General features: G+C 43.3%; 1 protein-coding gene across 5 annotated transcripts in view; it reads left to right on the top strand.

Annotated features, from left to right (window-relative positions):
• slc2a4rg (SLC2A4 regulator) overlaps window positions 1-15,749 on the top strand; it is a 59,676-nt gene extending 43,927 nt beyond the window's left edge. For 2 of the 5 annotated variants that reach the window (XM_062540715.1, XM_062540719.1), the window contains exons 5-9: window positions 2,531-2,631; window positions 5,903-6,179; window positions 7,275-7,379; window positions 8,399-8,529; window positions 8,741-15,749. In XM_062540715.1, the coding sequence (XP_062396699.1) occupies window positions 2,531-2,631; window positions 5,903-6,179; window positions 7,275-7,379; window positions 8,399-8,529; window positions 8,741-8,921 (795 nt within the window). In that variant the 3' untranslated portion in view covers window positions 8,922-15,749. The remainder of the gene's footprint in view (window positions 1-2,530; window positions 2,632-5,902; window positions 6,180-7,274; window positions 7,380-8,398; window positions 8,530-8,740) is intronic. The other 3 variants (XM_062540716.1, XM_062540717.1, XM_062540718.1) reach the window with 3 other exon arrangements.
• The last annotated feature ends 1,230 nt before the right edge of the window (window positions 15,750-16,979 follow it).

The raw sequence follows: 16,979 nt of genomic DNA, 5'->3' as shown, positions 1-16,979 counted from the left end.
TCTCTCTCTCTCTCTCTCTCTCTCTCTCTCTCTCTTTCTTTCTGTTCTTGTCCCACTCCTCTTTTTTCCTCTTCGTTCTCCTCCTCTGCTTTTCTTTAGTCGGGTGAGTTGGGGGAGAGAGGCTGTGGAATTGGTCCAAGATGTAAATGTGGTTTCAATATCAAGGTCCCCTAACTTTCTCTCTCTCTCTTTCTCTCTCTCTCTCTCTCTCTCTCTCTCTCTCTTTTCACCTTGTGGAGGGAGAGGGGTGGGTGACGACAGAAGCTGTGCCCAGCGTTGGAGCACTGGTGTGGGGTAACGTCTGTCTCACTCCCCAGGCCTCTCCTGGGTTCAGCAGGAGAACCTGTCCAAACGTGGACCTGCTCCATATTTACATAAGTTTGCCAGAAACTTTTACTGTTTCAAAGTACAAGTTCAAATTTATTTGAATTTCAAATGAATCAAATTCAAATGAAATTTATAAGTACTTTGGGTCACTTTAGTCATTAAACCCAGAAGACAAAATTAAATTGTGAAAGTAAATGCATAGAGAGATTTATTGTGATTCAGAACAGATGTAATAGAGATTTAGTTTGTGATGGATTATACGTTCTTAGGGTTTTCCAGGTTTGACATGAAGCATAATGTTGCTTTGAATCTAAATCTCCTCTCTGTTGTTTGGCATGGTATGGTCCAGGCTACCTGCTCTCTGTACTGTAGCTCTACAGTAGGTCACAGATCCAGAACAGGTCTGTGACAGCACAGACTAGATACTGAGTAGCTCCTCATGTGGAGCTGCCAAAAGCCATCTAATGAGGCGCCCAGAGAGGAATAATCCTCCAACTAGCCACAATCAGGAGGTATCAGGGTTAAATCTGACCCCCTCTAGAAATGGAAGACTGACCAGTAGAGGGCGGGCTGTGAAGCGGCTGGATACAATATGCTGGTGTGGAGGTTGGTGTGGATGCTACTGAATAATCCTTCTCATTGCCTCTACTGCGGTCTTAGACTTTATTGAAAGGACTTTATGTATGACTTTTAGTTGAAATCATTCATAGGAGTTTTAGTTTAAACATTTTAGAAACCCAAAGTAGAAAGTTAGTGTGTGAGCCAGCTAGCTAGCTTCGGATAGCACTGGCTTGCTCAGAATACTGCTCTGTGACTCAGGAGGTGCTGTATGCACATGTGCAAACCAGTGGAAGAATGTTATCGTAGCAGATGTCATGGTGCATCCAAGACAACTGGAATCCTACACATACTGTAGTCCCGTTAAGGTTACCCATAAAGCCACAGTCCCAGCCACAGCCGAAGTCTCCAGCAGCTGTAGCGAGGCCTATGGCTGGGTTTGGTTTAGGTGTGCAGGGGGAAGACACACCACAGGAAGCCTGGAGCAAATCTGGCAGAGATACTAGCCATGGAGATCTGAAGGAGCTTGTGGACGTCTGCCGTCCAACATTCGGACCATGTCATTGGATAATTATCTTGGGACAAGTAATGATTAGCAAAGATAGCTATGAGGAATGTGGAGAGAGAGAAAGAGAGAGAGAGGAGTATGAGGAGGAGTGAGAGGGTTAATTTCACCAGCTGTGATCAGCCTATTTTTCATCTCTCATGATTTTCTCCCGCCCTTCTTTTGTCACGCTGATGAAAGACAATGCCAACACACACCCACCCACACACACACACACACACACACACACACACACACACACTGCTGGTCTGGGCTTGTGTGAAGCCGGTGCTGTAATCAAAAAAGAGAGAAAGAGAATGGAAAAAGAAATGAGACAGAAAGACAAGAAGCAAAGCGAGTGGAGAAGAAAAGAAGAAGAGAAGAAAAGCAGAGAATCAGCAGGCAGCTGGTGGAGGTGTTGAGGGGGTAGTTTTGCACCATGGTGACATATTTGAAGCTCTCCCCATCATAATGAGATCTTATCTGCCATTGTGTTTGAATGGGGTTCAGTACAGTATGTGTGTGTGTGTGTGTACAGTATGTCTGTGTGTGGTGTGTGTGGCTGCAGCAGGGTATGACAGAGGTGCGGGCAGCTGCTGACAACATATACACACACTGGAGGAGAGAGGCAAAAAGAGATATGGAGAAGAGAGAGGGAGAGAGAGAGAGAGAGAAGCATGCAGGGAGAGAGATTGGGAGGTAAGGAAGCAATTGAGTGACATTAAGAGAAAAAGGAGAGCTGGTGAGAAGAGAAGAGAAGAGAAGAGCACAGTCCACACGAGTGCTGTTAGTGTGGCCCTGCCTGCCCATGCTCACACCCCCACACACCTGGGGGATAGCAGCTATTTCATGGATTGGCCCTGTGCTGTTACCTTGCACTGCCACTGGAGGGGAATGGACCCCAGCAATCTCAGTTTCTGTCTTTTCTCATTTTCACTCACACATGCACATATTTCACTCTCACTCAAGCACTCACTAATTCACTCTCTCCTTTCTGTTGTTGTATCACTTGTGTCTGTAAGCTGTGGTGACAGACTCTTGTCACTGTTTCCCCTCACCTCTGTGTGTGTGTTTGTGTATGTGTGTGTCTGTGTTTTGCAGAATTCCATGAAGGTGATGTTCAAGTGTTTGTGGAAGAACTGTGAAAAGGTCCTCAGCACGTCCTCAGGGATCCAAAGGCACATTCGCACTGTCCACCTGGGGTAGGTCATCTGCCTGGCCTGTCCAATCAGGACTCACTCTGGTCAACTGATTGTCTGTCCGTTTCAGTTATTTTATATGACTATTTGAGACCACCTCTTGTCCCATTGCGTCTATCTTTGTTTTTCCGATTGGCTTCTGTCCATGTCTACACTGTGTTCTATACGGCCCTGTCTTGTCCTGTATTTTTCCATCTTGCCACTGCTTTCCAATCAGTCCTGTTGTATTGCAGTTTTTGCCCGTTGCTTTTTGCAAAACTTCGCTCACTGTGGCAAAACTCACAAGTAAACATAACACAACACGAGGAAATATACCTTTCATATCTATGTCAAATTTAAACTCTACTATCAGTACCTAAACTCTGCTATCAAAACCTAACAATCCTTTGTCAAAATGTAACTCTGGTGACAAAATGAAACACACTTGCATCATATGCATACACTTTCAGATCAGGAGGCCCACACTAGTCTACTTTATATAAAACACCGCACTGTTTTTCAATTTCGCAAAACTCCTCTCATTGTGCCAATTATAACTATATAACTATATAACACATAGCACTTGGGGATAAACAACTCACATCGATGGCAAAATGAAACACTGCAATCAAAACGTAATACTCCTTTCTAAAAACGAAATTCTTGCAACAAAACTATGCACACAAGCACCAGTTGAATTACCCTTTCATATCACCAGTAACACACTGATGCAGTTTATAGACAACACTGCTGGCTTTGTGTGTCTATTTTTTTGTATTTCATTTCGTAATTTTCTCAGACCTTGTCTTCAGATAAACTCAAAAGTAGAATTTCTGCAGTAATCAAACAAGAGTTTTTACAGAAATAAAGAAAAATAGAATCACAAGTCAAAGTGTGTGTATGTGGTGGGAGCAATATCATACACACATACAATGGGGGGGGGGGGATTGATCCCCAATGTATCCACATGCCTCTTCCATTGCCTGCAGAAGAGGCATGCGGGTGTGAAAGAATTCCTCAACTGCATTTAGAAAGGGGCTGTAAGGGGGCAGGTATACAATTTTGATATATGAAATTAATTGAAAAGTTCTCAAAACGGCTTACCGATTAGTGTTATTTTTTTCTGTGCAAGTGTTTTCAAGGCTGTATGTAAGTGCCTACAATTAGATGAGTTGTGCATTTTGAAAAAAGTGTTTTCCCAATGATAGCAGGAGATTTTGTTTTTGAACAAAGTGTCTAATGTAAGAAAATGTGTGTAGTGTTTAGCAATAAGTGTGTTGCAGAATTTCAAACAAAGTGCAAAGTTGATACTGTGTTTAAGCTATGGTTTCACAGTGTTTACAAGTATGCAACAAGAAGTTTAAGTTTTGAAGCTTTGGATTGTTTTGGAGCTTTGAAGCTTTTGGAGCATGTGATTTTAGTGTGTAAGCAATAGGCAAATACTGTAAGGTATGGGTACATGTGTTTGAGTTATGGTACAAAAGCTTCAAGTTGTGGTACTTTAGTCTAAGCATGGGTCTATAGTGTTCAAGCAACGGGCAAAAACTGGAACTGGAATGCTGTTTGTCACTGTTGTCTGTGTTATGTTGGCTGCGTTCACCTGTTGTGCTGTGTCCACCAGAGTGCTGTGTCCTGTAATGTTCTAATGTGTCCTAGTCTGTGCTTTGATGACCTGCTCGTCAGCTGCTCTCTCCCGTCCATTGGATTGCTGTTTCTCATTTCTGTTACTGTGGTGCTGTTGTTGTGTTTGCTTGTGTGGTCATGGATGTTGTGACGTTCTATAGTGACCCGCCAGTTCTTGCGCGCAGTTCTCTCATCGGATCTCTTGCCTCATTTGTTCTGATCCGACCGGGTTCTGTTGTCTTGGCCACAGATGAGTGCCCTGTCCAGACTCCAGACTGAGGCTTGGCTCTGGCTTCTGTAGTGTTCTGTGTTCTCATTGATGAGGGTGTGGCTCGTTAGTGAAGTCTTGCAGAACTGATCAAGCCAACGCAAATGGGAGCAGGCATGCTGAGGAGGCAAGCCCCTTCAGGGAGCTGCAGGGATCAGCTTCAAACACGCCGTTAATATATACTGTATAAATATACACAGCAATAATTAGTGATAATTAAAAACAACCCTTGAAACTCTTACTCCCTCCCAATTTCAGACACAACATGATTAGGTGTGATATGCTGTGGGGTAGAGCAGTGCCAATTATAGCCTGAGAACCCAGATTCTGCACATCTCAGCAAAAAAACAAATGCCGTTGCACTGCTTCTTCAGCAGTCAAAAAGGACAAGTTTCTGCTAGTTGTGTTATCTGTTTGGCCCAGCAACAAGCAAGGGTTCTTAAAACCCTTATGTAGACCTCAGAAGACTGACATATTACATAGATTAGATGTATCCTTGGCCTGGCACCTGGGATGTGCAGAGTGATTGGCATGGGCCTGCAGATGTGACGTAATGCTGTGGTCCTCTCCTGAGGCGGTGGTGAGGCGCGCTGTGGAGCCACTCCAGCAGGCAGGACCGGGCAGCGCTCTCTAAGCTCCCCTCCCTCTCCCTGAAGGGGCACAGAGATGAGTGCAAGAAAACACTGCATCTTATTTTACTGTATGTGGAGGGTCTCCTGCAGACTATTTACAGATACACAGATTATAACTCTGTTCACTACAAGCCATGGGTAAGGGTTAGGGTTAGGGTTAGAGGCTGAGGTGGATTAAAATGATGTTTAATGAACAGTTAGAAAGACCCATTGGCTGTGAATTTCAACAAACCAGCAGTAATGTCTCCGTGGGCAGACTGTCCAAATAAAGTGCTACCAAACATTTGGACTAGTGACGCTGGCACAGGCACAGGCACATAGGCAGAGACAGGGACACTCTGAGCATAGCACACACACATACACACAGAGAGAGACTGGAGAGAGCCAGGGCCCAGCTGGGTACCTCACGGCGCCCTCTGGTGGTCAGATGTGAGATGGACTGGAAATGAGAAAGCCTCCAATCCACAAAGACGTCAGGACACTGTGTCCAGGGACGGTGTGTCCAGTTTGCACTAATAGACTGGCGTTACAGGACTCTCTGGAGGCATTTAGGCCACTGCCATTCCTCATTTGTTCTGATGCTCAGGGTTGCTTACAGACCATTATAAAAGCATTTTTCACTCTTTCTGCCTCGATGTTAGTAATATTGAACACACGCTAACAATAAGTTTGCGCAACTGGGAATTGTTAGCAATTGTTGGAAATAGTTACACAATTAAAATCGTTCTTCTTCCTCTCTCTCTCTCTCTCTCTCTCTCTGTCTCTCTCTCAGGCGGAACAGTGACTCAGACTACAGTGACGGCGAGGAGGACTTCTACTACACAGAGATCGAGGTGAACATGGACACCCTGTCGGAGGGGCTGTCCAGCCTGACGCCCACGTCCCCCACCACGGCCGGCCCTCCCCCCATCTTCCCCCCGCCACTGACCTCCGACCCCCCGCTACTGCCGCGCTGCGACTCTGCCCAGCACCACCAGGCCTTCCACACACCCCTCAGCCAATCGGCTCCCTCCGCACTCTGCCACATCCGCACTGACCACGCCTATCAGGTACCACAGCTGACCCTCCAGGACCGTGTTTCCCAAAACAGTATTTGCTTACTAAGTTTGCAATTTTGTTGGTTGCAATGCAATTTCCCATTGCTAACCAACTACGTTGCTAACAGGTTAGCAACTAATGTTTTGGGCAATGTGCCCCGGGGCAGTAGAGTTTTTTTGTTTTTTTTGCAGTGGTTTCTTCCACTCTAACTCCAGTGCCTCCCAGTGGGGCCATGTGGCCATGAGTGAGTGTATGAGATGTGTGGTGCCACCTCTATGTCTCTGTGCGTTTGTGTTGCTCTGGCTCCTTGTCCAACTGCTGATGAGTCACCATGGAGCTGGAGTTGTTCTCTGACAGCTGACTGTGTAGGTGGTCTTATTCTATAGCTGTCTTCATGTCATAGGCCAGCAGTGTGTGCCCACATGCACAGGGAGACTAGCATGTTGATTAGCCTCCCCCCTCTGAGTCATCAGATATACAAGTGTGTGAGTGAGTGTGTGTGAGTGTGTGTGTGTGTGTGTGTGTGTGTGTGTGTGTGTGTGTGTGTGTGTGTGTGTGTGTGTGTGTGTGTGTGCGGGGTTCATTTTATATGCGCCTGGAATCTGTTTCTATGGAAACCCCTGTACAATCTGTGTCGATCTGCAAGTCCAGTCGCTGCACTGGACTTGTGTGGGTGAATGCATGTGAGGGTACAAAATGTGCGTGTGTATGTATTTGTGTGTGTGTGTGTGTGTGTGTGTGTGTGAGGGGGAGAGGGGCATGTGTGTGTGTGTATGCGGTGGGTGAGAGTGATTATGTGTGTGGGGGAGATGAGAGTGGTTATATACATATTTGTGTGTATGTGTGTGTATGGAGAGTGAGAGAGCAGTGTGTGTGTGTGTGTGTGGAGGCTGCTTCCCTCTCATTGTGTAACTTTGGGCAGTTGGAGAAGATAGAGCAACATTCTTTTAGGCAGAGACAGTGCAGTAATTCCAAGGCAGAATTCCAAGGCAGAATTCCAAGGCAAAATTCCAGGACAGAATTCTGAAACCAGGCTCTGATCTCTGCTGCCAGCCCAGCACTCCTCTGCCTGACTGTCTCACCTACGCACACCTGTGTTTTTCCAGGCCACTACCCCTGTCAACATTCCCATGTCTTCCAAGACGATTGAGAGCGAGAATGGGATCAGTGTGTCCTGGCAATCTCCCACTGTCATTTTTAAAGGCTTACCGGTGAGCAGCCTGGCCAATCACCATCACCTTCACCATGACCAGAACTCATCTTAACAACCTCACCCTCTAATCCATACTGCATACTCATCTATTCCATACTGTATATGCATCTACTCAATGCTAAATAAATACTCTGCATACTCCTATTCTATGTCCCCCATACTCACCCTTTGCATACTGCATATTGCTCCGCTCCATACTGCACTCCATTCTTCTCAACCGCACCCCCCCCACCGTAGATTTTCTCTGTCATAAACTTTTCCTGTTCTTATCACATATAACTCTCTCTTTCTCTCTCTCTCTCTCTCTCTCTCTCTCTCTCTCTCTTTCTCTCTCTCTCTCTATTTCCTATAACCATGCCATTAGGCTTCAGTATAATTTCTGATTAACAGTGTTATTTCTGTATTATACGGCAGCCATATTAAGATACCAACTTGCACTAACTGTTCACATACTACTACAACTACTTACTTACTTACTTACTTACTTACTGCTAAAGTTGTAAAGTTCTGCAGTACTAAAGTTCATCTGCTATGGAACACAGCCATTGCTGTGGGTTTTAGGGTCCCCTGCTTTGTGCTTGTGCTTCTCTCATTGTTGCTATTTGTTTTGCATGACTTCCTGTTTCCTCCTCGCTACTTCTGCTCGGCAGCTTTTGGGTGAACCTGTCAGCTGCAGAACGCTGTGTGCGTGTGTGTGTGTGTGTGTGTGTGTGTGTGTGTGTGCGTGTGCGTGTCTCCTCCTCTGCTGTTCAGCGGTACAGAAGCCCCAGGTTCACCAGCACTCTGTAAGCTCGCTCAGCGTAGCGTAGCTGAACAGTCAAGCGGGCGTGCAGAGCGGAAAGTCTCTTCTGCTCTCAGAGTCTGAGGCGTAGCTGCCAAAAATGTGTCAGGAAGTATGAACAGAGTTTGAACTCCTTTCCACCCCGTTAGCGGTTTGGCCGCCATGCATGGCCGAGTCACCTTTACCCTCTGACCTTTGACCTCTCTCTCTCCCTCTCCTCCCCCTCTCCCCTGCAGGGCCCGATGAGTCACATCCGCACTGTCAGCATCGGAGAGAAGAGGCAGCTGACCGCCGCTCACACCACCCTCAACAACAACAAGGCCCACACCACCACCACCCCCGCCCCCAAACCGGCCTCTGGCACCAGGTATAGGAAATGTGTCTGTGCTTGTGTGTGTGTGTGTGTGTGTGTGTGTGCGACTGCTTGTGTGTGTGTGGAGAGAGAGAGTGAGAGAAAGAGAGAGTGAGGGAGAGAGAGAGAGAGAGAGAGAGAGAGAGAGAGAGAGAGAGAAAGGGAGAGAGAGGGAGAGAGAATGCGAAGGAGAGCGAGATTCTAGTTTCCGTGTGTATGTTTTCAGCCAGTTGTCGTCCCGTGGTCCAATCAGGTATCCTCCTGCTCACTCATGGTTCTTGACAACCCACCCCAGGAAGCCCCGCGGCGAGGCCAAGAAGTGCCGCAAGGTGTACGGCATGGAGAAGAGAGACCTGTGGTGCACAGCCTGCCGCTGGAAGAAAGCCTGCCAGCGCTTCATCGACTGAGCCCCGGGAAGAGACGCCACCCCCGATGCGAGAGCTGGAGCCTGAGCCTGACCGATGCCTCTGCAGTCCAATCCGGTCCAGCCCAGTCCCAGTCCCTGGGTCCGGTTCTGGTTTCCCCCTCTCTGCAGCCTTTCCCCTTCAGCAGGGGCTGGACACACTGCTGAGGTGAGGGCCCCAACTCTGGGACTGACTACTTTTTTTTTTTTTTTTCCTCCACACCATGAGAGGGAGCTCCTGCGCTCCAAACACCCTCAACCAGCGGAACACTGAAAAAATGAATTTTATCTACTTCATAATGAAAACATACACAAAAAGAAATGCTCAAAAATGTTTTCTTTTTTTAAAAAGAGTTTTTTGACAAAACAAAGAACTGGCGTATTTTGCATTATTGATAGTGTTGTTGGTGGACTTAAGCTGAATTTGTTTTTATTTCACCTTTCGAAAAGGAATTGAAAAGAAACAGCAAAGGATGAAATATGTAACACACAAACCCTGATTCAGAAGTTTAAGATACTTGTTTATTGTTTTTTTTCTATGACATTTGTTTTGGTCTGTTTTCCTTTGAAGACAGAGGTTGAAGATTTCCAATTGACTTTTTTATCATTCTTTTGTGTAGCATTCTATAAACATGGCAGTCTTTACTGGTCAGAAAAAAAACAAGTAAGCTATGTTTTTGTTATTGGACTATTCATGCATTGATCTCTGCAACCTTCATTTGATCTTTGCAAAGATGACAAGAGTCCCTGATTGGGCTGAGTCTGGCACAGTTATGGTCCTGGTCTAATGCTGACCCGATCCAAATCTGGCCCAGAATCGGCATCTTCCGGAGGATTCCTCCTGATCAGCTGCACTAACTGTCACCATTTTTTATCATGGACTCCCAGGAGAACCAAAGCCAAACCGGTGATCTTTGTCTAGTGCACACACACACACACACACACACACACACACACACGTGCGCGCGCGCACACACACACACATAGTGTCAGCAGGAGGCTTTCTTAAAATCCATTGCAGTTTGCCGGGAAGCAAATAAGATATGGTCGTCATTATCAGATTGCTTAAACATAACCAGGAAATAAACATGCTCATTACAATCAGAAGCACGAAATGTAATCTTACATGTTGAAATAGATGCACACACACACACACACACACACACAAATATATATAGAGTTCATATATATAAGGATGTATTTTTCTTGTTTGTCTATGTACCTCTTTACCAATATGCACCTTGTTTTAGACAGATAGGTAGAGCTCCGTGAGTCGGACAGTCTTGAGATGTCCTCTTTAGCTGTAACTACAATGGATTTTGCAGCAGGCCCAGGAGTTTCACATGCAGGATAATGTCCTTTTTGAGATGATTATATAAAGACACTTTTAGCATAGACCAATGTCTGCTCACTTTGATTCCTCTTTTTCTCTGCTTTTTTTTGGATTTTTTCTCTCTCCCGTTTCTGATATTTTTAGGTGTAGTTGGTGTAGTTTTGTATTAAGAAAAAAACAAAAACAAATCTATCAATCTACAGTATTACTACAGTCAATTATGCTTCAGCATCTCATTGCAGATAGAACCATGATTAGCAAACATCTCCCTTATAGGATGCACGCCAGAGCAGGTGTAGATTCCAGACAGATGCTCTCTGGCTATTTGGGTGTTGTCTTCTTAAGAAAGCTATTAGAAGAACTGCAGACTAGAGTTTCCAATGTCCCCTTTTGGATAGACAAACTACAGTACATCCCTATCAAAGCACAGGGGCTCGAGATTAAGGTGAAGGCGAAGAATTCAAACTGAACTCTAGATGAGCACACAGTGAAACACTGGGAGCATAAAATGAAGTGAGCAGACACATGTTTTTTGGAACCTCCTATTTGATATAGTCACATAGTTGCCAAACGCATTTTCATGAGAATTAAACTGTTCATTAATCACCCTATCCTGTGAAGGGATTATTTGCTTCCCGTAAAACGCTTCCTCTGTTTTGAACCATTCACACTCACACTTTATTTTGTTCATTTCAACAAAAGCATTAGAAGATAAACCAAGAGTTCATTTTATTTGGAACGACAGATCACTGTTCCCTTAAATACTGTCTTGATTGTAGACACCTCTTTGAATGTAGTTTCTGCTGTATGTTGGCCTCTACCAGTTCCTCTCTCTCCTCCCTCTCCTCCCTCTCGGTCTCTCTTGTCCGCTATGCTTTCCCTCTGAGTGAGTGCAGATTTGAATGACCGCCCAGGGCCAAGTTCCCCAAAACCGTAGTTGCTTGCTAAGTTAGCAACTTTATTGGTTGCAATGCAATTTCCCATTGCTAACCAACTAAGTTGCTATGTTTTGGGAAATGTGCCCCTGTATGGTGACTCACACAAGACTGTTCACAGACTCACATACTCAATAGCAAGGGTCATCTCACTCGCTCTCCAGCCTGTACAGTGCTATGGAACTCCTCGCTGGTATAGACACACACCTCTTATGAGCTGTATCATGGGCAACTATACAACCTACAGGAAGAGAACTAACTAGCCTAAATCCAGCCCAGACATCCAAGAGCTTTCATTTTACTATAGTATCAAAATAAAACAAGTTTGCATTCAAAGGCCATTTATAACTTCTGTATTAGTGATTTGCCAAACTCATAAGCCCGAAGCACCTCTTTTAAAGATGCACTCCAGCCTTTAATTAACCACGGTAATATCGTTTTGGTTCCTAAAACAGACATATTCATAACTGCTTTTTCATGGCAAAAATCCCTTTATGGCCTTGAAACGGCTCTCTCTGCCTCATCTCTGATGTGGAGAGCTAAGAGTTCCGCCCCCCGATGCATGCAACTCTGCCTGGTTGCCAAATTGGTTGTGACAATGTGCTGAAATAGCTACCAATGCTGTGCTGTGGGAAGGTAGTTAACTCTGGCACAAGAGCTCGCTTATCTCGGAAAGCTACATGTGCAGATGTGTCCTCAGGAAAACTGTTTTTCCAGGAATGATTTGGACACTTCCATCTCGCAGGTCAGGTCAGGTCAGGAGTCCTTATTCTGAAATATCCACTAGTGCACTGCCCATCTGAACCAGGACGACTCAACTATATGGTGTTTACTATGTCCAGTTACACACAACAAACCCTTAATGGACATGTTACAAAGGTTCACAAGTAGACTGTGGACGGAGTGGGTCTTTAAAAGTGCATAGCTATTTTAAAATGAAAGCGTGTGTGGACTACAATAATGGTAAAACTGTAAAGGCATGCTAAATAAATACGGTTCCCTAATATGACTGCATACCTTGCACAAATTGTGTAATTGTCTCAGTCCTCAAAGGGCTACTGTGTCTGCAAAGCTTTTGTGTACACTATGAAACAGTCATTGGTGTATTGGTATACATGTTCAGGGCCCCCTAAATTGTCAAAAACTGCATGGGAAAAATGTCCCAAGCAAGGTGTGAGCATGCACAGAATACACTGGAATAATGCCAACAGTTATCCTTCAGATATATAGCATCGCTGTCTAGGTCCAGCAGCATTGAATTATTTTTGTTTTTCAAAGCCCAGTGTCTGTACTGGTCAGCTGGTGGCCATTGGTGCGGTTCTCTTCCTTGTCTGGGTCGGTGCTGACCCACTGCTCAGAGAGCTTAGTGTCTGTACTGGACAGAGTGAGGCTCTTTTCAAGGTCGTACAGAAAAAAAAATTAAATGTTCACTTCAAGTGCCAATGAGAAGAACATCAAGAGGGAAAAAGAAAAAAAAGATACATACATATAACACATGAAATCGAATTGCACTAACTTGTACTGCACAAAGACGTGTATTTTTTTTTTTTAATAATCAGAGCATTTTTTGTTTGTTTTTGAAGTTGAGAGTTGAGTTTATGGTCACAACTGCCATGGTGTGCCAGAAAGGAGGGCAAGGGCCTGGGATTTCCCTCAACCCCTGCTAAACTATAAGCTGTGTGTGTGGGTGGTACTTTACGCCATTGAGCAGTCGTGACTCCTTTGTGTGCTCTATTCAGCATAGATAAGCAGTCTGAGTGTAAAACCTGTAGTGGCCGTTTGGTTGGTGTCCAGGCTGCCGGTATCCTGAGGTTGTGTCACTGTCCTGCTCAGTAGTAAAGTTGTGGATCATGATATAGAAAGAGAGATTAGGATTTTTTGAACACAGACATACACAGGCACACAGACACAGAAACACACAGACACACAGACACAGACACAGACACACACACACACGCACACAGACACAGACACACACACACACACACACACACACACACACACACACACACACACACACACACACACACACACACACACACACACACACACACACACACACACACACACACACACACACACACTCTATCTATTACTTAGATACTGTGCCTTTGGGAGATACTGCCCTGGTCACCTTTGCCTTAGCTTGCCATAAAAGCAGTCATACTTAGCTTAGCAGTTTTCTTTAATTTTGCTAGTGCAGAGAGAAAATCTTCTGGAAGGACCAGCCATTGGTGAAACATTCTAGAGCCTGAGATCAGCCATTGGTGAAACATTCTAGAGCCTGAGATCAGCCCATGGTGAAACATTCTGGAGCCTGAGATCTTTAATTCAAAGTTGAATTGTTGTCTTGAAATGGCTCCTACTTTCGTGCCAACTGGTCCTATTGATGTTTTATGAAAAAAATGTACAACACCTAATTAAAGTTGGTGTATATTGCTATCTTAAAGATTTTATGTTGTGTCCTTGTTTGGTATTTTTAGCTCTGAATTATTGTGTGAGGAGGAGGTCAGAAGTTTTTTATATGCAGTGTCCTAGCTAATCATCTTTGTGGCAGATAGGGACTGAATTTGTTTCAATCCCATTTTTTCCCACAAAAAAAATCATTGAGGTCACAGATTTCGAAAGTCTGGGCTATTCATGATAATAATCTAAAAACTTGAGGCGTGAGAGAAGACAGATGTCAATCTAATAATAATTCTCTCTCAATGCACATTTTCATTGTAAGAAAGGTAGGAACAGATGTTATTAGAGTGGGCTGGGAATAGCGTGCATAAATCAGTGACAGACCAGAATTCTATCCTACATCCCCAAACTAAAGCCAGTCAGATTCTTACTGGCCCACCACTGGCCAATCTAAGAAGCTCACTGCTGTGTCTATTTGGTCAATGTGTGTCCATACCCTCAACCATCTTTTGAGAAGCAGAGCTTATTATCCAGTCTTATGTTTTGAATTGCACTAAAAGAAATCAAACATACTTCAGTATGACAAAAAAAATGGGAACAGGTCATATTTTTAAGTTCACTGGTTCTTGTCTGACAGAGAGAGACTCCTGTCAGAATGAGTTGTCAGGCAGTGACACATCTCTATGGATACCGTGCATCAATGTCAGGGCTTTCCTGGACACTATACAAAGGAAACCATTGAGAGCTGTTTCAGTTTCATTTTTGTCATAATTTTGTAATATTATGATATGGAAACATTTTTGTTTTGATGAGATACAATTGTTGAATTTTTTAATGATTGAAAAGCTATAGTTGAAGAAACATGTAAATATTTGTTGTATATTGTGGGTTACATGGCAATGGGGAGATTAAAGAAAAAAAAAACAACACAAACATTGAATGTAAAATCTACAAAAAGATATGCCTGTCCTCTGTTTTGTTTCTTTTGTATAATTCTTGCCTCACCTATGGTGATCACCTTATCCTTTTTTTGACTTTCCTCTCTACTGTTAAACTATCAGCAGTTTTAACCAACAGCAGTGTTGTTTCATTTCTCTCAGTGAAGTGACACACTTCCAATGTACTCCAGAATTAACTCAAGACTTTTTTTCTTTCACTTTGTCTTTCTCTCCTTTTCTCCTCTGCTCCAAATATTGATTTCAGTTCAAATTAAAGTTTTGTTTTGTGTGTGTGTGTGTGTGTGTGTGTGTGTGTGTGTGTGTGTGTGTGTGTGTGTGTGTGTGTGTGTGTGTGTGTGTGTGTGTGTGTGTGTGTGTGTGTGTGTGTATGTGTGTGATGGCATAAATGGAGCCTGCCCTGTTGTCAGGCTTTTTAAGATTTATTTTGCTTGTTCTCTTTTTTGAGGTTTTCATTTGATTGTTTTTAGGCGAGAGAAATTGTTGTGTACTACACATTCCGATCTGCAACAATGCCATTGTCCCCTTTTATGTTGTGTCTTCTGTCAATGTCTTGGTTTAGGTGTGTGTGTGTGTGTGTGTGTGTGTGTGTGTGTGTGTGTGTGTGTGTGTGTGTGTGTGTGTGTGTGTGTCTCCTGCCCATGTTTTGGGTTATACTGTGTGTGTGTCTCTGCTCCCTTCCACTGTGTCACTATCCATGACCTTACCCAGTGCATTAAGCTAAAGACCCAAGAAATGTGTAGAAATGTGTATGTGTATTTCTTTCTCTCTCTTTTCTTACTTTCTTTCTTTCTTTCTTTTTGCTGGTAGCTCAACAGAGCAAAAATGTTTTGAACGCTTCCAGTGACTCTTTGATCAACTCTGTGATCAAAAAACCTTAACCTGCTCTCATTCTGGAAAGGTTTTTTTTGTCCTGTTTTGATAGTTCCTGGCTTTTTTTTTTTTTTTAATCACATCTGCTTTAACTGATTTTGTTTTCCCGAGATGTTTTTTTTTTCTTATTATTTTGCATGTCCACTTCTGTACTGTGTTGCCTGAGGGGAACCTTGTTTGTGAAATGAGAGCGTTCACTGTAGTGTGCAAGGACAAGGTGGGAGGGTGGAGCGATGGACGTTTGAGCGTGTGTTTGCGATTGCAGTTATGTAATGTTCTGATGCCTACAATGTGACGAGAGATGATGACAATAAATGTGGATCACACAGCCTCCTTGGACAGGTCTTATTTGACTGCTTCGAATTCCAGCTAAGCTTTCATCAGCAGTGCTAATTGTCTGTTTTACTGTAAATGTGCTAATATGCCCTCTAGTGGAATGTAGGTAACATGCTACCAAGTGCAGTTACAGTACATCCTATGAGGGGCAGAACTGTATCATTTAGCTGGTGATATTTATAGGTTCGTCCAAAACAACAGTATTGGTAAAGATAATCAAATCAGTCATTATTTATTATATCTATAGATTAAATCCAATTTTTTAAAAATATTATTACAAGAAGAGCTCCATTAGAACAAGCATATTCTAATGAGAACTTCAGAGAACATCTCCTCTCATAGCACTAGACAATTGCACTCATTGATGCACTTACTACACTCATTGCTGCACTTATATAAGTAAATATATATATATATATTTTTTTTTTTTGTCGTTAGAGTTGCTCTTAAAAGCTCTAAATGTTTTTACCATGTTGTAAGTGGCTTTGGTTAAAAAGCGTCAACCAAATGTAATGTAATGTAATGTAATGTAATATGTTGTAGAGCCAGTTTACATCTACATAATATCTACTAAGGCCACTTAGTGCACTTATATAAACAGGAAGAACAAACAAAGCAACACCACCATGTTGAGTACTTTATCAGCAGCACTTCCCAAATTTATTGAAACTGATTGGTTTTTGCGTATAATAATCAAGCTATTTCCACAAAACATGTAGTCAAAAAGGCTCCAAAAAGCGCATTCTAGGCCCTGTAGTTTTGGCCTCTCGTGACCAGAGTTTGTGAGTTCTCAAAACAATCACACATAGGACTTCAGCATGAAGCTCTTGTCTTCTCCCACAAAGATCATGAAAAGAAAAAAAAACTAGAGGGATATTCTTCCTCCTTGATTGTTTGATATTCAACACTTCATTTACGAAACACAGGTTTAGAGCAATGAACAAAAAAAAAAAGTCATATTCAAATGGTATCCCCAACAAAACAACAGTTTCAAGTGCAATCCTTCTTGGACAGAAATACAACTCAAAACTTGTTGGAAAAAATAAATAATGTATTATTCTAATATATCATTACGGATTTATATATAGATTTATATATATATATGGAGGTATACACACTGCACTCGTTGTAAAGATCCAACCCAAAAGCTATACGCATGAATGTGAAACTGTTATGTGTTATCGTTTTTTTCTTCCTAAGCATGACCATGACTATGGCTTTAG

Source organism: Sardina pilchardus, chromosome 7 (assembly GCF_963854185.1).
Source record: "Sardina pilchardus chromosome 7, fSarPil1.1, whole genome shotgun sequence".
NCBI lineage: Eukaryota > Metazoa > Chordata > Actinopteri > Clupeiformes > Clupeidae > Sardina > Sardina pilchardus.
Note: the sequence above shows the minus strand (reverse complement) of the source record. Positions and strands in the feature narration are given on the sequence as shown.